Source organism: Armigeres subalbatus, chromosome 2 (genome assembly GCF_024139115.2).
Source record: "Armigeres subalbatus isolate Guangzhou_Male chromosome 2, GZ_Asu_2, whole genome shotgun sequence".
Classification (NCBI taxonomy): domain Eukaryota; kingdom Metazoa; phylum Arthropoda; class Insecta; order Diptera; family Culicidae; genus Armigeres; species Armigeres subalbatus.
This window is the reverse complement of record NC_085140.1, coordinates 310,776,501-310,799,032: the sequence shown is the minus strand read 5'-3', so window position 1 is coordinate 310,799,032 and position 22,532 is coordinate 310,776,501. Positions and strand designations below refer to the sequence as shown.

The 22,532-nt window shown below is 37.5% G+C and overlaps 1 protein-coding gene and 1 long non-coding RNA gene across 2 annotated transcripts in view; both read left to right on the top strand.

Annotated features, from left to right (window-relative positions):
* Positions 1 to 3,018: 3,018 nt before the first annotated feature.
* On the top strand, positions 3,019 to 7,117 carry LOC134216722 (uncharacterized). Its single transcript, XR_009980798.1, has 3 exons — positions 3,019 to 5,853; positions 6,884 to 6,974; positions 7,032 to 7,117. It is a non-coding gene; the product is annotated as an uncharacterized LOC134216722 (long non-coding RNA).
* A 1,145-nt stretch (positions 7,118 to 8,262) lies between these two features.
* The window catches only part of LOC134216721 (protein obstructor-E), a 29,648-nt gene continuing 15,378 nt past the window's right edge, over positions 8,263 to 22,532 (top strand). Inside the window, exon 1 of the mRNA XM_062695549.1 lies at positions 8,263 to 8,532. Within this exon, the coding sequence (XP_062551533.1) occupies positions 8,448 to 8,532 (85 nt within the window). The 5' untranslated portion in view covers positions 8,263 to 8,447. The remainder of the gene's footprint in view (positions 8,533 to 22,532) is intronic.

Below are 22,532 nucleotides of genomic sequence, written 5' to 3'. Positions count from 1 at the left end.
TTGAAACGCACGAAAGAGTTTTTGGAATAATTTCAAAAGAAATTCTGCATATTATTTAAGAAAGAATTCTATTCGGTATTCCTCAAATATATTTGTCTGACAATTCTTAGCAGAATTTGTGAACGGGTTTCAAGGGGAACTCCCAAAATAATTTCCACCGACCTAATTTAGGACACAATGTGAGGAAAACCCTGAATGAACGTAAGAATAACTTCCCTAACAATTATTTTTAAAACTGAATCTAGACAACAGTACCGGATTAATTTCATTTAAAACTACAATAACAAATATAACGAAATTCCTGAAAAAAAAATTCAACGCGCATTTTATTTGAATACAAGACAATTTCGTTTTTCCTTTCTGCTTGTTTATTCCGCCCAGTCCCACCCACTCATATGGTTTTGACAGTTGAAGTACAGTTGTATTGGTGAACCCGGTGCGCAACCGTGTAACAACACAGTGCGAACCCGCCAGCTTTGGGGTTGGAACTAGTGCGAACCTAGTTCCAACCTGAGCGAATAAAAAAAACACTTTGACAGCACTTAGGTTGGAACTTTTTAAAAACGAATTCGACATTAGACTTGATCATTTCAGAATCAGCAGAAATGTGCAAACTTTCGTTTAGTTTTTTCGAAAGTTTTATTTTGTTTGTGTGAATTAAGTTTGACCATAGGTTTAAATTCGTGATTGAGTTAATATTATAATTGTTGTTAAATGTTTCGTGCTACTCTTACTAGCTTAGTGGACTGAGAACCGGAGAATTGTTACCGATGCGATCGTAATGTTTCTGCTAGTACTCGCGACGTACTAATAGCTGTTAAATCGGAACTGCAGTGTATTTCGGTGAAACTCGTCTATTGTGATTACCTAGAACGAGCTACCGTCCGTATTATTCTGCCTCAATTCTCGCCCAGAGGCTCATGGCGGCGACGCCTCAATAAAGAAATAAAAGAAGTCAACCGAAATCTAACCTGGCACAGGTTAGAGCGATTACTGGACTCAGGTAGAGGTGTGCAGGACCCATAAGTAAGTAATTTTCGCTTTACGAAAGCTGCATCTACATTCGCCCAAACAGTTGCCCTGATATCTATACGAAACATGCGGATTCTATTAGCCAGATACTGAATCATGCCGATCCCTGTGACGCTATCGTTTGTCTCGGAGATTATAAACTACCATATCTTGTCTGGCATTTCGATGATGAAGTTAACGGAGACCTGCCTATCAACGCGTCAACTGAGCAGGAGCTTGCCTTATCTGAGTCCTGAGTCTCCATCTGCTCTTCTAAAAATTGACCCTCATCATACGCCATTAGTTTTAACCGTCGACGTTCGTTCTCGAGATGAAAGATCTGTACCTACATTTAGCGTCGAATACGACTTCAACGGATGTGATTACCAAATCGTCAATGTACGTATTACTGCCCTGGACTGGAATCAGATTATAAATCATAACTTAATCGATGATTCTGTTACTGCGTTCTATACCACCATCGAACAAATCATCTGAGAAAACGTGCTGGTCAAAATCTGCCGACCATCTAAACAGCTCAATCAACCCTGGTGGACTCCGGAATCTTCGCAACCGTTTACGGAAATGCAGGAAGAAGTTCTTCCGAAATAGGACTCAACTGAACGCGACTAATCTGCGAGTTGCTGAAGATGAGTACACCCGAATGCAGCATTGTCGATTCTTCAAGCAAATTTAAAAAATGATCCTTCATAATTTTGGGCCTACATTAAAAAAAGTAAGCGACTACTGTCGCAAAGCTACATTGAAAGTCTCCCGGCATATTCCGTCCGGCCTCCTCAAGTCACTTTCGGCAATGCGGTTATTTTTTAAGCTCTCAGCTCAGTCGACACATCAAAAGGATCGGGACCCGATTGCTTACCGCCTACCTTCATCAAACAATGTGCTTCATTACTGGCATTGCTCGTTGCTTCAATTTTTAATCGATGTATAAGCGATTGTGTTTCCCTGGATGCTTGGAAGCTTGCTTCAATCGTTCCCGTGTACAAATCCGGCAACATACAAGGTGTAGAGAACTACCGTCCGATATCCACCTTGAACTGTTTTGCTAAAGTTTTTGAAAGTCTTTTGCATGGCATGTTATACCCAGCAGTACAGTCCATCATCTCCGAACATCAACATGAGTTCATGAAATAGCGTTCGACGACATCCAACTTAATGGTGTTTACGCACACAGTTCTAGGCGAATTGGAGAACCGTAGCCAGGTCGATGCTATTTATTTCGACTTTTCAAAAGCGTTTAACAAGGTGCTTCATGCAATAGCGAATGAAAACTTGACCCACTGAGCTTACCTACCTGGATCATTCGGTGGTTAAAATCGTATCCCGACTAGAAGAGCCTAACAGAAACTGAACACAATATTAACATATTGTGATATTTATAACTTATTTTGATACAATATTGTTCTTACTAGCCATTATCTTTCAAATGTTGTAACAGGATTTTATCATAATATGATTTAAAAAATGCTTAACACCGAATTGCCCAACAGTAGGCAATTGAAATAGATGTAGCAAAGTCTTCCAGCCATATAGACATCACAACGCTGATATAATTCGCAAAGGTTGCCTTATTTGTAATGTTGTTAGTTTCATGTTCTCGAAAAATATTCTTGCTCAGGCAAAAACAAAAATTTTTGATTGTTGATCCCAATCTGAAGACCTATCACGAACTGTAAAAATTTGCAACTGCACAGAAACAATGTATTTTGTATCTGATTCTGTTATAAATTTCTAACAAAATATGTTATTTTTATGATAAAATTGTAACAAAATTTGATATTTTTTTTGTTTCCAGTAGTGTAATGTTTGATAGAAATTTAGATATTTTAACAACATACTGCACCACGTTTCTAACAAATTTTGTTATAAAAAATTAGAATAACATAATAACATACGTTGATATAATTTTGATATGACTTTCTAGTCGGACTTATCTTCTCGGAAGGCGCAAAGTGGGCTTCGTGGCCATGCGGTTAGCGACGTCAATCGTCTAGGCGCATGTGATGTGGAGTGTGGGTTCGATTCCCGCACCGGCAAGGAGAAATTTTTTCGTAAAGCGAAAAGTTCTCTACTGGTCCACTGGGTGTGTTGTGTAAATGTCCTGTCCGTTGTCTCATGCTAGATTTTGAGTGTTCAGTCTGTGCGACCTCTGGTCAAAGACGGTGGTTCTGTCTTTTTTTTAAGTCCGATGCCTATGACATTTCATCTGGAGTACCGCAGGGTAGTCATCTAGGCCCGCTCATTTTTATTTTTTTTTGTTCCGATCTTCTGTAACCTACGACTATTGTCTGAATTACACAGCGCTTCAGAGAGTTACATCGATTAAAGACCTTGGAATCGTTCTCGACAGCAAGCTTCGTTTCACTGAACATGTCTCAGTTACCATCGCTAAGGCAAACCCATGCTGCCACTGTTCGAACGAATCATGTACATTTACATCAAATATGCACATAATTGGAGCATGATAAACGATAGAAATATACATTTCATTTTATCTTTACATCACTTATCATCTGTTGTTTTAAATTTACATGTTCTATTTTATGCCATTTAAATAAAAAAATCGGTTTACATGAGAATCGAACTCAGGCCCGCAGAGTGATAGCCCGTTCTGATACCACTCTACCGTCTTCACTTCTTGAAACCGACGTTGTCTAAGGAGTAACAGGTTCTGAGTTATGGCGATTCAAACATACAGTATCGAACCCGTCGTGATCGGGTTCTGACTAGGTAATGTAAATTTACATGCTCTGAGTAGGCGCATGCGCATCGTCAAGGGGGAATATCTGACTGGATGAAGTGCAAGAATTTGAAGTTTTTCCATCGATTTAAGTAAACGCCTGATGAAGTACACCGATGAAATGCAGCATCATGGATGCTGCTTTGTAGTCGTAATGGAAAATCTTCACTCTAGTATAACGGTGGTCGAAATCGAAGGTTTCCCGCTGCATTTGCAGCTGCCTTGATGGAATTGTTTGTTTTGTTTACATTCTATCGAGATCGTCGCAAGCGTGGCCATCTATAGTTTCGGTTCACATAATATCATGTAAAATTAATTGTTTATAAATGAATTTTCAGGGTGAATAAAGTATTGTTTTCAATAAAATGTAGTAATCATTGTAAGGTGATGTATTTATACGGTTTAATTCATGCTCTGTTTATGTGCATGATTTTCAACGCATAATTACATTGAGAAAACGATTACATGATCTGCATTTACATTAGTTTTATTGATTACATTACCAGTAAAAGTCAAATTTTTTTGCTGTGCAAAACGTCCCCGAGACAAAACGCCTTTTGGATACAGGACTGGTATTCTGGTGGACTGGGAATTAATGCACAATACAGCGATTTGAAAGCATAGACATCATCGAACTGTGCTGTGTTACACCGTAAGAATCCCATGGGTCCTCTTCCCCTACCTGTGCAGAAGATGTATTTTAACTCATTTCACACAGCTGCGCGAAAAAAAACTGTACACTCTAATAACAAATGAGCAAGAACGAAGTCTTTTATCATAGCATGTGGGTGAGGTGTACTTCCCGATTCTGCATATATTACGAGAAAATATTAATTTGGATTTGTGATGTCTGGAAAAGTTATGGAATTTCATTGAGGTCTGGAAAAAAATCACAAAACCCGGAATTGAAAATTTATTGTTTTTTTGAACACTTTATTCACAGTTCTAATGTTTAAAAAAAATGGGTTTGCATATAAGTACAAATAATGCACTACTGAATTGAAGTTTATATTAGATTTTAAAGTTAATTAGAAATATCTGTCGGTTTTCAACTTGACTAGTGATACAATTTTTCACGTCAATGATTTTTACACAAACTGCACGCTGCACGCAATATTTGTGGAGTTTATTAAAAAGTTTCTTCTTCAATGTCTTCAACGATCCCATAAAACATTCTGCTGAATATAAACAATCCTTCACAAAAAAAATCACCCTAATCCACAAAAAAAATACGAGTGCTCTCCCGATTGTTTTTTTTCAGAAGTTCTCAATGAATTTGTCTAATATATTGTTTCGTTTTTTCTAATATATTGTTTCCGAAGAAAATAATTATAGAGAGTATAGTATAGGAATACAATGTATACACCCGATTCTGTTTTAAACAGATAAAACTTTTTTTACACGTATTTTCAGATTTTGAACTGAAAACTTTTTTTACACGGAACGCATCCCCCGTGTAAAAAAAGAATCGGGTGTATATAGTATAGGAAGACAATGATTAAAACATGTGATTTTTTTTTCAAACTTTATTACCATGTTTATTAATTGATGTGATTATTGTACATTAACCTTCAAGAGAAGTCAAAAATTACTACCGGCATTCTACAAATCCTTCTTGCTATGTAGCATACTTAGGATAACTTCGAGGATTCAAACATGCAAGGATCGTTATAGCAGGCTATGCAAAATCTTTATTGACTTTCAGTCTAACTTACATTGTGGACTCGGCGGTAAACAGGAGAACGGTATCTGGCGGCGTCGCATGAATCACGAATTGTACCAGGTGTATAAAGGGCTGGATATTATTAAGCTTATACAACACGGCAGACTACGGTGGGCTGGTCACGTTGTTCGTATGCCGGAAGAACGTCAAGCGAAGATAATATTTAGTAGAGAACCCGGAAGAGGCCGCAGGCTTCGTGGAAGGCCGCGTACACGCTGGCTTTTTGCAGTTGAAGAGGACCTGAGGGCGCTCAATGTTCAGGGCGACTGGAAGCGATTGGCCCAGGATCGAGTCCAGTGGAGAAGGATACTCCATTTGGCGTAGGTTCATCGAAGAGCTGTAGCCCATCAAGTATCAAGTAAGTACATTGTGGACGCTTGAGAGTTATAACACAGACAAACAGACGTAACAGCTTGATGCATTTTTCTGAAAAGTCCATCGTTCAACTCCTCTACCACCATCTTGCAAGCATGTTACACGAAACGATGTTTTGTATGACATCGGCCCCGAGAAGGCGCTGGAGTGAAATTTCAAACCCGAAGGATTACGACACTAGCGCCTCTAGTTGTGAATTGCGTAATCAATCAAATTCAAATTGATCATTGAAGTCATGGTCGATGGTATTTTCTCTAAAGTTACGTCTGTTTGTCTGTGGTTATAACGTGGATCTTGTTTACGTCTCGTTCTAGTTATTTTAACATTTAATTTTCCCTTCTGCAAAGAATTATTTTGAAAATTCAGGAATTTCATGAGTTCCAATAGTGTACTAATAGTACATGCTTGAGTTAAAAATATGTCTCGATTCTATGACCGCTTTACAAAAAGAAAATGAAAAATTGGAAATATATTTCTGTAAGCAATGATACTTTCTATAATTTGGAATCATCATATTTTCATGCATGGAATTTTTCTAAGAATTGTCTGAAAAGTCAGAAAAACTCAGGCTAGGGAAAATGACGGCTTTGGCAGGTTTTGTTCTATTATTGTCAGGGGTTTTTCTATAACTAACTGTGCTCAAATTTAGCTTAAGCATAGTTTGCATATCAAAGAATATTGTGGCCAAATTTCTTAAATTTTGGTCAACAAAAGCCCCCCTTCATTTCCCCTATTTAAATCGTCAATATTTCTTGTGCTTTTCTTTTTCTCTACTTGAGAATACATAGTCATTAATTTGGATTATAGATAAAAAATCTTCCACTTATAATATGGTATATAATGGTTTTTGTTTATCTTTGAAACGAGTGCAAAGCTCCCTATTAGCACATATGTGTATGAATACATATATCCCAGTTCGTTTGAAATATAAATAAATATATACGCGATTCTAACATTTTCAAAATAAACATTTTTAAATCCAATGAGTCAAATTTTTAACTGTAATCCAACAGTAAACCAACAGTAATCAAATGGAAAATGGAAATGTTTTCTTCTGAAAATGCGAGATTCAATCAGAACAACGCTGGTACAACGCACATCGAGGTTGGTACGGGTACAACGGTTGTAGCGCATGATTCCTATTCTATTTTATCGTTGCAGATGGCGAAAGACATACAAAGCTGTACGATGATGGTACAGAAACCACGCAGGTATCGCGTACAATTTGAGGCGTACAACGCATTTACAACGGTATGTCTGCCCACAGTATAACATATTAGATAGTACATATGCTGCATAAATGTCTGAGCGCAGTGGTTGTTGTTGCGCTTATCTTAAACGCTCAGCTCTTCTCGATGGTAAAGTGCAGGCTGAGCTTGTGAATTAATGCGCCCATAAGCTTCTGTGCAGAGTGAGAGTCTTAGCTGATGAATTACTAAGTCGACCGCCGGTCAGATTTTCAACACGCTGACACGTAAAAAAAGCTTCATTATCAGCAGAGTGGAGCTGCACGATAACTTTCATCTACTCACAGACACAGACTAAAAAATCCCAAGTGAAATCCTGCGAAAACTTAACAGATTTTTTGTCAAAAGTGGAAGAACAAAAACATTGATCTCCCGCTTTCAATAAAATGTGGGAAAATAAGAGACGGCACTACAATATGGACGAAAGGGGTTAAGGCAGGCAATTTCGTCTTTTCGTCATAGGCTCGAGAACCAATAGAACAGCTCTTTTTTGTCAAACTCATCCGTACCAAATCGTAAGCTCAGGAGAAACGTTCTGCTACAGTGGAGTTCTAGCAAATTGACGTTGCTTTCGTTGGTTTTAGCCCCTACGACGATGGACGGAAATACGTCTGCCGTGTCCCTACATGTTGAAAAGCCGTTTTGTGTAAAGGTGCGCGCTTCTGCAGCGACTGATTGAGATAATCTCAATATGTGTGTCTATCTTGGAATGCATATAATATTATAAATGAATAGGCAAGTGAATTGAGCAAGTCGCTTGATTTGAACACGATTTGAGCGAATAAGTAACCTTCATTTAATTCCGGTGAATGAGAAATAAGTTTTTAGAAAGTAGATTTAATGTAACTAAGTTGATCATCTCTTGAGTCCAGATCGTAGCATAATATGAGCAAAAAGTATTGATGGCTTCGAAGCGGCTCGCGACATATGATTTACACTTTCAGCGATCGATGAAAACGAAATTTTTGCTCGTATATCGACTGCACACTCTCAAATGAACCTTTTTATGCCACGGCGAGCTTTTTATCGGGAGCGAACAAAGCAGCGTGAAGAAATTTCCCAAACTTGTCAAACCTCACTGCAGCAGAGCAGTGTAGGAGGAATCGAACAATCGGTTTGCAGAAGTCTGCTCCATGTGCCAGCAACCGTGAACGTTGCTGCGGTTGGTGTTGGTTGGTCGATAGTGACTGGGTGAGGGATCGCGCTCGCGACTTCTTGTTCCCGAACGACACAGGCGACGAACTTCGTTGGTGGTTTTACGATCTACGATCTGCTACGGTCAACCCGATCGAGCACTTCAAGGCGTTGTTATTTTAACCAAATAATATAAATGTTCAGTCGTGAGACGGTCGCCAAGATGAAAGCAGCTGCCAAGTTCGTTGTCATTTTCGTAGTGCTCTTCAGTGTCGTGTGCGGTGAGTGTTCTATCCTAAAACCATAAGCTGTGGGCAAAGCTGGTGCGCGCTTTGACCCAATTGAGCAATTTGCAACCTTTACAAGTTGACTATAGTGTAGAGATATTTGCATTGTGTTGAAGAATAGCACATTCGCGTGTGACAAAGTAGGTCCGCGGTTGCTGTTGTGAGTACGTGTACAGGAAATCAATTTGCGCTGCACTTCATCTGGTTGAGGCGCTTTCTGCATCGTGGCTTTGGGTGCCCTGCTTACGGCGAGACATAGAGTGTATGAACTTGAAACTTTTACTACTCCAACACCAGCCCACTATATGCAGATATACGATAGGTTGAAAACAATCGAGTGCCTATCCACTCCAGGGTACATGAACGGTGCGAGGCAGATGCAGATGTTGCACATCAACCAAAGTGATTGGTTTGGGGGCTTCGAAGCACAACAAACTGCATCTATGACGCGGCGGAGAGCTGTTATGATGATGCTTTTACTGAGCGAGCTGTTAGTGTGCTTAAATAGCGATATGTAGAAAGTATTTATAATATGATGATGAAACTCATCGAGTGATTAAATCGACACATTATTGGTATGATAAACGTGTTCCACAGGCTCGTCTGCATTGAATCAGTGTTTTCGTACATCCCTGAAATATTAAGTAAACTGCCCAACATCGCCGATTGTTAATTTATCAGAAAACCCGTTCGCTTGAAAGGTAGACGCAAGTTCACCGGCGTTTAGATAATCGATTGCTACACGTTTCGCATTGACATGGTTTGGAATCGTGACGGATTGTTATTTCGGTATTTTTCTCGTTTTGCTGATAACTACACCCAACCAGTGGATGGCAGATTTTAATACAGTTCTGCATAAGAACCTAACAGAAACTGTATAATAATTTGGCATATAAAATTTTGGCAGATTTTAATATAATTGTTGTATTCATATCTTACAGAATTGTATTACTTTAATACAATATCTGTATAAGAAGCTTACAGAATTGTATATGCCAAGATTTTATAGAATAATTGTCTGATTTGTTTTTTGGGTGACTTGATGGCCAGGAGGAAATAAAAATAAAATTAGTACCAATTGTGCATCGTGATGATAAAATAAAATAATGTGAAATAATCGTTGTCAATGTCAAGTGTTCACATTCTTTTATGTAATATCAGGTAGCTGGGCTCGATTCCCGGTCCGGTCTGGGTCTCGTCTTCCCTGGGCATGAAAGTGTCATCGTGTTGGGTATATCCCGTTAGGCAAAGGAACGTTAGGTATTAGGACGACAGGCATAAAATGTCCCCAAGAAAAGCACATGACATAAAGAAGGAAGAATCATGCCTAACGTACTTCTGCCTAACGTCACGGACCCCACCGTGTTAGCCTCATATGTGCATGCAAAAATGGTAAATGGCTACGAAATCTCGCAGTAAAATAACTGTTTAAGTGCTAAAATTAATAGTTGCGAGGCAGCAATCTCCCACTGGGGGATGCGATGATGCCAATAAGAAGAAATAGTAGTTTGTGCAACTAGCTGCAAAAATATGATTTTTTCAGCATAAGTTGTACGTTTGTCCAACGAGGCTTGCCGAGTTGGATAAATACTACAAGTGCTAAAAAAAAATGAGTTTTGGAACGTGTTGCACACGCTATTTTTTGCAGTGACGAAAAAAAAAAGATTTAATATGTTGAATCTGTACCAAATTTTACAGCCCGATTTATTCCACATGATCATTCTTGCGAATAAATCACGTTGCTGCAGAGAACTATCAGATCCATGTTATCATGCCACATTGCATTGCATAATTTAGCAAAATGTTGTCATGTAACTACTGCACTGATGTTCGTTTTTAATTATAGCACCCAAATGAGTGTTATAATGTATTTTTTGGAATTCCTGATCATAATACCAGTATCGACCAACAGATAATCCAATGTGCTTAGAGTGTTTTGAAATACACCTAAAAATATAATTTATTTTCTTAATTTCCATGCCTTTTTATTGAAAATGTAAGTTCTATCCTGTAGGGGAAGGTGGGGAGACTTGATCACCCCCTGTTTTAGCGAGAACTAAAGTAGTTTTGTACTAGCGTATTTTTTAGTAAAGATCCTCTAGACAAATGACCTTTATGTGGTGAGTTATTTTTTGGATTGACAACCTTGTTTATTCTGCAGGGCGGATTGTATGTTTTGACCTTCCTTAAGATTTTTCTATTGGCCACGCAAAATTTGAACAACTTTTCATAAAAATGACCAAATGATTTCGTTTTTTCACAGTACAAAGCCATAAATATGCTTAATGATCTGTACTGATGAGAATGTCAACATTCGATCAAAGTTTTAGGATATTTGGATTTGAAGTTATTACCTCAATATGGGGACACTTGATCCCCCATTAGTCACCCATACACACATTTGGAGTTTCCTGAATGCATTTTTAAGTAATTCCTAAAGGAATTACTTATTCTAAAATTCCTCCAAAAATTCCTTTGAAGATTACTCCAGAAATTTGTTCAGTGATTTCCAGAGGGAATTCTTCAAAACATCTTCCAGAAATGAATTCCGTAATTCCTTCGAAAATTCTTCTAGGAATTCCTTCGGAATTTCCCTGAGACATTAGGTCAATACTCTAGAATAAAATTCAGGGAAACTCAGAGAGAGAATTTCTAAACGAATTTGTAAGTGTTGGTTATATTATGTGATGAGTGTTGCCTAGAACTTTATGAAAATGTAGTCTAATGCGTGAATTGTTTGCGAATGGCTGGTAAAACTCGTCTATATGTTTAGGTTTTCCCAGTACTTTAGCAACTGCAGTAGAGCAGAGCATGATTAGCCTCCACCACCCTATAAGACCGCATCCACCACTCCTTATAGTCCTCCAACCCAACACCAGAGAGCCAGATGCACCTTCGTTAAGTAGTCATTAAGCGGTGGCGTAATTGAATCGATATTATGAGACGAGGTGACTGACCTGGAAAAGGAGGTCATGACCCTGAGATGCGGTCAGTATTCCAAAGTATTTCGAAGCGATCGGATGTTACAAAGTTACCAAAGTTGGAAGTTGAAGAATAGAGAAGAAAGCGTGTGGAACAAGAGAAGGCGTTGAGGACAACCCCACTGTTTTTGGGTTGAAAACCCCAGCACGAACAGCCGTCATTCTTTGGTTCCCTAGTCGGCCTAATCCGGCATTGTTTCCGCCGATAGTCGAACGGCCTTCGTATTGGTCGAGTTGCAACGAAGCAAGGAGCAAGCCACCCGGCGATACCACCGGTCACAGCGAAAAGAGTTGCTCACTGCCGGGTCGTCGGCCACAGAAGGAAGGAAGGAAAGAACCAGATTGGTGCAGTGCTGCCAGGAGGAGCTCTAAAGACAGGTTAACTATCTTCAAGAGAGAGGGAAGACAGAAGTGAATAAAGTGTCGCAAAGTGAAGCTCTGCGGTTTCCCCTGCATTTGATTGCGTAACTTTCCTGTCCGCGAATTGCTTGAGGTGAGAGTGTCGAGGCCATTGGTTCAGGGAGTCTCGGCATAGCACTGGGCATACTTACCCGATAATTACAAATTCCTGAAGGATTTCTAAATTGAGCTCCTGGAGGAACTTCCGACATTCTTAGATTACTCCAAGAATTTCTCTAGGCATTGCTTCAAGATTTTCTTCAGAAATTCCTCCAGGGATTTCTTTGAAAAATCCTCCGGAAACAACTTCGGAAATAAATCTAAAAATCATTTTTAAATTCCTCCTCAATGTTTCTTCGAAAATTGGAAGAATCAATTTTGAGAATTACTCCAGAATCTTCCTCAATTCAAAACTTCCTCTTTGAATACTTTCGAAAATTCTTCGCATCATTAATTTTGAAATATATTCACGAATTCTTTTTAAACATTCTACGGAAATACCTTCCTAAACTCCTTTAGAAATATCTACGGGAAATATTTTGCTAATTCTTTCTGATATTTCTTCGAAAATTCCTTAGAGGATTCGTTCTGGAATTCCTTTACAAATTCCTTCGGAAAATTATTAAGGTTTTGAAAATTCCTGTAGGAATTTCTTCGAAAGTTGCCTCAGATTTTTTTTTGGAATTTATTTAAGAGTTCCTTCAGGAATTCCACCGGAAATCTCTATTGCATACAAATATCTTACGAAATCTCTTCAGAAATTCTTGTTAGCGTTGAAGTTAATTTCTAAATTGAAAAAAGGCGTTGATAGAAATTAAAAAATCAGGATTTTCTAAAAAGTACTCCAGAAATTCCTTTAGAATTTTCTCCAGCAAATCTTTCAGAACTTTTTGCAGGAATTTACTTAGGATATTCCTCAGTTTTTTCAGCAACTCTTTCAGAAATTTCTTTGGAAATTCCTCTGGAATTTTCTTCAGAATTTCCAGAAAATCTTTGAACATTTCTGAGGAAATTCCTTTAGAATGTTTTTTGGTAATACCAGCGAAAAATCCTTCAGAGAATTATTTCGTTTTTTTGGGAATTCTTTTAAGAAATAGTTTGAAAATACTATTTGGAATTTCTTGGAAAATCCCTTTAGGGAATCTTTGACTATTTCGTTGAAAATTCCTTCAAAAATTCTGTTGGAAATTATCAAAGGAATTTCCGATGAAAAAATCCTACATTTCTCTAGACTTTTATTCAGGAACTCCACTAGAAATTCCTTCGAAAATTTCAAATAAAATTGATCAAAATTGGCGTGATACCAGATTTTTTTTCAGAATAATGTTGGCGTATATAATAAATTTTCAGTGAAAATATTCAATTTGTCGAGTCACATGCCCCATCCTACCCTATTTTAAATCCACTAAAGATCGCAAATACTCAATAAATTAATATTCATGCAACTGGTGCAAGCGTGTGTTTTCTGTGCCTCTTAGACTTTTATTTCCTATAGATATAAAATTAAGAATTCAATTCTTCAGGTCATTTTTCTTAGTGACGAACAAGATTTTAGGAAAAGTTAACAAGAAAAGCTGTTTCGCACTGCTAGCTGAGCCTTATATAAAAAAATAATATTCGCCCATAAAGTACATGATAGTACAACATTTAAGTAGTGTAAAATAAGGATGATTACTCATGCTTCGATATAACGTACAATTCGATATAACGTACAACTTTGAAATCGATATGTACGTTATATCGAAGTTTACCTGTATTACTATACTTATGATACTGAATTGATTGAATACACTCCGTTAAGTATGGCTTTACATTATTTTTCATCTGCTCAGAAATACGCACTGAGTTATAATAATTGTTCGCATTAATGGGCTAGCAAACTTCAGTGTTTTCTATCAGAGATTAAAAAACAGTAAGGAAAGCACCTTTCTAGCAAATTGGGGTCGTGGGTTCGAATCCCACCGAAAAAAGTTGTTACTTCTAATACGTTTTCTAACTCATTCAAAAACATCAGGGCACCCGATTTAAGCGATTTGGAAGTGGGATCGCCAACTTCCTGTTGTTAACATTTCGTGGATAAAGATTCTCTTTTCATCCCATGGATTCGCATCAACTAAATGGTTGACAGACCGCAAATAAAACCCGAGCGAGAGCGGGCAGGTTGGCCTAGTTTCTATATATTAAATGCAAACTTCGAAGTAATATACCTCACGAACTCATGGACCGATTTGCAAGATTTTTTGCCTTTCTCGTATACAAAGTATACGTAAAGGCTATAGAATCACTCCAAAACCGAACTTTTGATAGAAGGCTCGGAGACCCATAGTGTTATATACCAATCGACTCAGTTCGACGAATTGAGGTGATGTCTGTATGTGTGTATGATCCTTTACGTATACTTTGTATACGAGAAAGGCAAAACGAAATTTTTTTTCAGGGATTGCAGCAATGCATTCAAATGACCGCAAATGCATATGAATTGATGGAAAGAGTAAAAAAATCCGTGTAAAAACAGAATTGGGTGTATTTTAATGCGCGAGAAAGGCACCACCAACGCTAGGTAGATTGATCTGGGTTTTTTACTATTCGATTCGTTTTGGGATCAGATGTGTTTATATATGACAAGAAAAACATTTTGTTCTAAAACCATCACACTGCATAGCTGAAAGATCTCAAGAAATCTATTCACCGACCTCGATCTAAAGACATCCATATTGCATGGATTCATTGTTGAGATCAAGTCGAGACAATTTCCAATCCGAAAATTGCCTAGACCGGCACCGGGAATCGAACCCAGCCACCCTCAGCATGATCTTGCTTTGTAGCCGCGCGTCTTACCGCACGGCTAAGGAGGGCCCCTTCAATTCAATTCATAGATCTCGATTGATAGTCACTTATTTTGCCTCGTGATATACAAATGATCGTTGAAACCAACAATATTTCAATAAATACTCCTTGAATTTTTTTTGAAAACCGTGCCCAATCCGAAATTTAAAAAAAAACGACCTTTCCATAAAACGATCAAACATATTTTTTGTTGTAATTTTCACGTGTTTTTCGACCTTTTTGAAAAACTGCCTAATTTTTCTAAATCCGCTTAAATCTCAAAAGCCGCGAAAAAAATTGCGCTCAAAGCGACTCCAGTGCATGACAATTTTTAAATAAAATATTGGCATATACAATTCTGCAAGGGTTTGATACAAAACTGTAAACTGCTTTTATACAAACACTGTATTAAAATAATACAAAACTGTTAGATTATAACAATTGTTACCGTTCACACAAAATGTCCCTAAGTAGACTGCCGATTAAAAAGTAACATTAACTATATTATGAAACTTAATTATTATGTATAGCAATGTTAAATATATATGTATGTAATCTAAAGCCTAAGAATTAAAATATTAGCATGCACACGAGTAAATAAAAGATAACAAAATATTCAAAAACGAAGAGCTAAAATAAAATAAAAACAAAATTTGTAAAACACTTTCGAACACACATAAAACTGCTACATGGGTATCAGCCGAATAGTTGTCGCGAGTTGAGCAATTATCGCCAAAAAGGGATGGTAAAAGCTACAGGGCAAGAATGGACAGGCTATAGGTAAACGGAGACTAGAGAGGATTTGATCTCTTTCCTACCGAGAACACCGAAGAGTACAGACGTTAAAGACGAGATTCGTATTGGAAAGTCTAATTTGACCTATTAGGTCCCTAAGAGTGCCAAAGTGATCGTTAATTCGTGGTACTTACTGTTTTTTAACGAATCAGGTATGCTATAATCAGGTTTCTCGAGTATCTGGAGACAAGCCCCAAATCCCATAGCCTGTACCTAAAACTAACCTCAATCCGATCTCCACATGTGCAATCAGGACCCAAAAGTGCTCAGTTTAAGAGCCTGGTAGTTGAACCCAACACCCCAACTGACCCAGCGATTGCTACGGAAACCGAATCGCTCAAGCTGGGTCTGGTGGATGCCTCGAAGAATCGTCCTTCACCGAATACGGAACGTTCGGACCTTATCTGGTCACCCAGAAGCCATAGGATAGGGCAGTCCGCCCTAGAGTCACCCGTTAGCTTTGATAGCTCTGGATAACCTGTCTAGCGAGAAGTTTAGCCCACCGAAAGACAGCGGCTAATGTCCCGTTCACCCGCTGTACGACGAACTATCGCTACCCCCGACATCAGCAGTTCACGCCGGCCGGCCAACGTACCGAAACCCACACACACACACATACACCCTTTGTGAGTAATATTAATAAATTCATTATTAAGCTCAATCAAAAATAGTGACTTTTGTTGTTGAACCCTTGATAAGCTGAAAGAGCCGACCCTGCGAGTAAGACCCTCAGGCTCTAGCTAGCCTAGTGGAAGAGAGGAAGTTAACACAATGTATTATAATTTTCCGAATTTAAATTTCTTCATAACTGTATTACAATCTGCCATCCACAGTAAAGAGAAGAATTTAAAAGAACCCATGAATTGTAGGGGAGGAGGTTCGGTTATGGGCAACCCTACGTATCTTTTGACAGATAACAGATGCTGTTCTTCTGACTGTAATTAGTTTGCTATTGTAACATGATGTTTTGTGCTCAATATCAAACCGGATGGAGATCTCTACTTTGAACTAGGAACAATTTTTTTTTACAAAAAAAAAAAAAAACAACGCGAAAGTTTTTTTTCCTTTTCAAATTGTTATAAATTGAAGTGATTTTATTCAAAAAGTGAGTTCCAATGCATATTTATACAGTAAATTCAATCTATTTTGAGACTTAATTACGGTTGCCATCAAAATTTTAGCGCGAAATTTGTTTTCTTCATTTTCCAAAAAGGCTACGAAATTCGGTTGTGGGCACCTTCATTGGTTCGGTTATGGGCACCCTTATTTTGTTGACAAATCATTCAATATCGTTTTAGTTGTCCCTTAACTTGTTTCAAATGACGTTTTATGCAGTTTTTATAGTTATTTAGACGTAATTAATAGAAATAATGAGTTAAATTCATATTTTTGTTCTTTGGGTATGTTCAGTTATTATATCCACACTTTTTGGAACAAATCGTTGTTGCATTTGACGGGGAATCCTGTCCCATTGTTTCCTATTGAAAATTGGTCAGATTGGACTATGGCATCAAAATTTATGGCCAAAATATTATTTTTTGTAATGAACGAGAAAGGCACTATTTGCGCTAGGGTGATAAATCAGGATTTTATTGACTGTGAGATATATCAATAAAACGCAAATCAATGAAAAGTTGAAACCCATTTTTCTAAAGTGCTATTTTAGACCTTTCTAAATGTGATTTTTTTTTTCAATATCCTCCCTAATGCAACGATGGAGGCATCATCACTGCTAGATGGATTGATATATTTTTTTAGTGCCTCCTGGCTATTAGAATGAATGAATTATCACTTTTCTTTAAATTTGGGTGGCTTCTATTCATTCTTCTTTATTGTTACAAATACAAATGTTGGCATAAGATCAACTAGGGCCAAAGTTATGGATCAAAGACAAAACCCACAACCGAACCTCTCCCCCTACTTAATTCGCATGGTCTCTTCAAGAACTGGGCAATATTTACGAAAAAGTATCTTTTCATTATGCATTTTATTTTCTGTGTTACCATTTCGATTTTGTCTGAAGCAGAGCGTTAATGAATAAAGCTTCCAATGAATGATTAAATTTGTTATGATTAAATCATTCAACTCTATGATTAAAGATTATGATTAATGATTTAATCATTTTTCACAATGATTAATGATTATGATTAACGATTATGGTTAATGAATAAAACGTTTGGAGTATGATTAACTATTACCGATCGTGATTAAATGCTGACACAATATGTGTATGATTAATGATTAAAGATCGGTATGATTAATGATTAATGATTATGAATAATCAAATTGAATGGTTTGCATATTGATCAATTATCAAGTAACATTTTTACCAAATTGGGTTATTGAAAGGTATGAAAATTAAATGATTATGATTAAAGATTAATGAATAAAAGCGATGTATGCAATGATTAAAATTGATGATTAATGATTAAACTCAAAACAATTATGAATATGATTAGTGATTAATGATTAAATGTAAAATTCTATGATTAACGATTAGTGATTAATGATTGAATCATATTTTTTGTATGATTATGATTAATGAATAATGATTAAATAGCCCATTATTCATTAATCATGATTAAATCTATGATTAATCACTAATGCTCTGGTCTGAAGCCCTGTGATATGTTCATTTTGAAACTTGCTGAACGGACCCTGCTTTACTCGAGTTTGGCCGTAAGTTTTTTTCGGTTGAAATATCATTTACCTACAAGGCTGTGTTTGCAGCAATGAACTGTATAGATCGATTATCTTGAAGTCCTCCTCTTCCATATCCTATTTAAAATATTATAACTAAGCTTGTGGAAGTGTCCTAGTTTGGAATTTAATGTCAAGAAAGAACTCACAGCTCAGTAGCTCAACTAAGCATTAGGATTGTAAATATCGCTTTCTACTGCTATGACGATCAACTCAAATCTATAAAATGGGATCAAGTAAACTATAGTTTCTCATACTCGTTATCATAATATAATATCTGAAATATTTTCAATAAAAGTAGCTTATTGTTCTTATTACTGAGCTACTTTTGAAACCTATTTCTTGGCATCGCAACAGAGTTGCACCGTTCACGATTCAATTGGCGATCTAATGATTACTCTGCGATAAAAATAATATGAACGATCGATTTTGATGTGTGGCAAATAAAGAATCTAATTTGTTGAAGCGATGGGAATACAGTTCTCAAGTTGTTCTTAGTTGTCATATGGGTTAAACTGAATAAAGAGCAAATATAGACGTGAGAAAATTTCCGTTGGTTCCGGATAAAAAGATCAACGATGAATAAATATTCTATGTACATCCTACAAGGGCTTCCAGTATTGAAGCTACCGTTGAAGTAATGCGGCACCTTTTAGTTGTTACTTTACCTATATCGTTACCGTCTTCGTCATACCCAGGTGGTGCCGGAATCGTTCCAAAGAGCTAGGCACCATCATTAACGTATGTGTAACGAGCTTTCCGCTGAGTGAATGGAGCTATTTAGCTATTTGGCGCGTCGTTGTCGTCGTGGCGAAAATGTGTCACGAACTGCGCTCTTGGTGTGAAAGGATTTACCGACGCTTTCTGCCAGTATAGCGTGCACCCATCCAACAGCGATCCCGATGCCGGAAATGTGTCATAAACTATGCATAGAGCAAACTGCGCGGAAGTTAATATTTGGGTAACAAGTTGCATCTACATTAGACTGGCCCAGATTACTATGGGGAGAAAAAAATGTTGTCGAATTCCACGGGGCACCCCCCAGAATTGTGTCTTTGGGTGAGAAAATCAATCTCTGAAAATTTCAGCTCAATCGCTTGTTGCATAAGCTGGCGCATTTGATTTGAAGTTTGTATGGGGATTTCAGCCAAAATGTATAGGAAAATACACCTCCGTCACTCATTCGATCTGGAAATTGGTTCTGATTGCTCGATTGACCTCAGAATTACAAAAACGGCAGTTGGTATGCTACAGAACAATTTCACAGAACATTGCATGATGATTAAATGAACTTTTATATAATTTTCGGCTGAATTATTAGGAGCTGATTTGTGTATTTTTGGGTTTTTTGATCGAATCGCATCAGCCGAAACCCTTATAAAAGTTCATTTAATCATCATACAATGTTCTGTGAAATTGTTCTGTAGCATACCAACTGCCGTTTTTGTAATTCTGAGGTCAATCGAGCAATCAGAACCAATTTCCAGATCGAATGAGTGACGGAGGTGTATTTTCCTATACATTTTGGCTGAAATCCCCATATAAACTTCAAATCAAATGCGCCAGCTTACGCAACAAGCAATTGAGCTGAAATTTTCAGAGATTGATTTTCTCACCCAAAGACACAATCCTGGGGGGTGCCCCGTGGAATTAGACAACTTTTTGTTTCCTGGGCCAGTCTAATCTACATCTTCCGTTCTTGTAGGTCGGTCGGTGCTGTGTGCATGTCTGCCGGTTCTCGAGCAGCTACGCACTTTGGAAGATGTTCTTGCAGGATGGATATGTTTCAGCGAATGTGCGGTTTGGGCGAGTGGTTTCTGTACTCGGAAGTGCTAATGAGATTGTTGCCCGACGGCAACCCTGCATATTTGTGGTTCAACTGGAACTCTCGTGGAGTATAATCCGAACTTGCCAGACATCCTTCGTGTTAAATGCGCCGTATGATTATCAATCAACTGGTGCTACGCAGTAGATGGAAACTGGTCAATGAAGTTTATTGTACATATAAGCCTCTTGATCAGTGGTTTATATTCCACTGACTACCTATGGAACATGCTTGATGGGAAATCGAAGTATGCAGTAGATACTCCTTCCATAGATTTAAATAGATTTCAAAATAAACTATGTATCCAGTACTATTGTTCGTGCGACTATTCCACGAACAATTCTAATATGATGAACAATATTAATAATATAAGTCGAAATCAATAGCTAAATTGAAATATTCCAAACAAAAATTAAAGAGCTCCATAAAAGTAATCCAAAATCCATTAGTCACATAACATAGTTAAAATTGTATAAGCTCTGTTACCGATGGGCATTTTTTAATATTTAAAGAAAAAATAGCCAAATTTTCGTACAAAAATCCATGACCAAATACGGACCATATTTATTTTGAAGGCAAATTGGGAACCTCAAAAATCGAACCTTAAATATTTCAAAATATTGATATGTTGATATGCCTTTCAACGCAAAACTCGGTTAGCATATCAAATCTATAATATGTTATACATAAGGTCGAAAAAATGATATTTGAAAATAGAAAACCTCATCCTGTTAGCTAACCATAATTAGCATAATTTTACACAAAAGAAATGAGCAGAGCACGATCCTGGTCATCCTCATATGATAAATATGTAAGGAGCTGAACATTCTAAATGACTTATAAACCTACATGAAGTTGTTTAAAATCATTGCTATATGATCCTTTGAGCATGTTCTTTTTTAATGTGTTTACTGCTCTGTCACTATGCACCGCATTCATTTCAATATGAAAATCTGTCAATATGTTCCGCTCCATAACTGTCTGTAGAACTCTCAATTATTTCCGGCACGCGAATACAATGCACGAAAATGGTGCCTTACAATGGACGCATTTTTTCAAAGCGCATTCCGCCGGGCATGAGCACCGCGATCGGATTATTGTGCTCCAAAGAGCCAGATAAGATCAGTATCGTAAAGCGCAACGACTCGACATTATCGTGCTTGTGTGGTGCTATAGTGGGTATTACTTGAGTTTACTATTCACTTTCGCTTTTATTAGCCACGCGCCGCACCGCTACGCCGCGCCAGTAATAAGCCGAAACCGACTGAGCCAGTTTGCCCGGTTTCGCTTCCTTGCCAGTGACTTAGGGCTGCTGAGTGGAGTTCATGGACGAAATCGAAGAGACTATCATCAGTAGAAGAAAAAAAAATGATAATAATGCGAACGAGTAGAACCTCCGCATTGCCGCTGGTGATAGTCTGTAACATGGTATAAATAGGTCTACAGAGCCGCAGAGAGAAACGTAAGCAACTAAAGTTCTCTATGCGGAACCAGTTCATCAACCAATAGTATGACAAACTATAGACTATCCATAGCGATCGTGTCGATAGCATCTGGAGATACGTTTTAACCCTGATTCTATATCAGTACGAAGACATAATGCTAAGCGATATAAATTATCTTGTGAAAGGTTAACCAGTTTTTCCTGTGGGCACTGTTCTGAGTGAAGAACTGACCTTTAAAGATGACGATGAATGAAAGATTGTGCGCCTGACGCGTAACATTATATTGATATACCTAAAATATCGATTAATCGTTTGTTTCTGAAGCAATATTTTGTTTTATTTGGGCTTACTATGATGTGGAGGAGTGTGAGTAGGCAGTGTGCAAGATGGCAGCAATTCAAATTACCGGTCAAGAGTTTTTCGGTGAATGCGAATAAAAATACTTTGTGTAGGTAGTTACCATCGGAAAAATAGCACCATGTGCCTCAATTCAAGCGGATTATGATGCAGGGATTCCCCATAAAAGCGACAGATGAATTTCCCATTAAATTAGCTCAGCAACTGTAATTATAACGGAAGTACGATGAGTCCTTTCAAATTACTTTTTTGTGATGTTGAATTATGCGCCTTTTTTATTTGACTTAATCAGTTTTACTGATATGCTCTTTAACTCGAATGCACATATCTTCAAGCTAAATATATAACTTGAGAAACATTGAATTCGACTTTATTCGCCCGAGACGACCACGATTCACTTTAGACGAGAAGTATAAATAGTATAATTAGCTTTTCGGCGCTAAGATTCAGATGACACCCAATGAGAAAATCTTATTACCGTAAATTAGGGAATTAATTAGGCATGTACCAAACAATCTTCTCAGAAAAGCAAAAACGTGAAAAATTTAAAGGGATTTCAAATTTTTTGCAGTGGAAGTTAGATAGCAAATGTGAGCATGTTTTGAGACACTTATAGACCGCTTATATGCATGTATGTGTGCGTATGTGTGCAAATTATGAAATTTA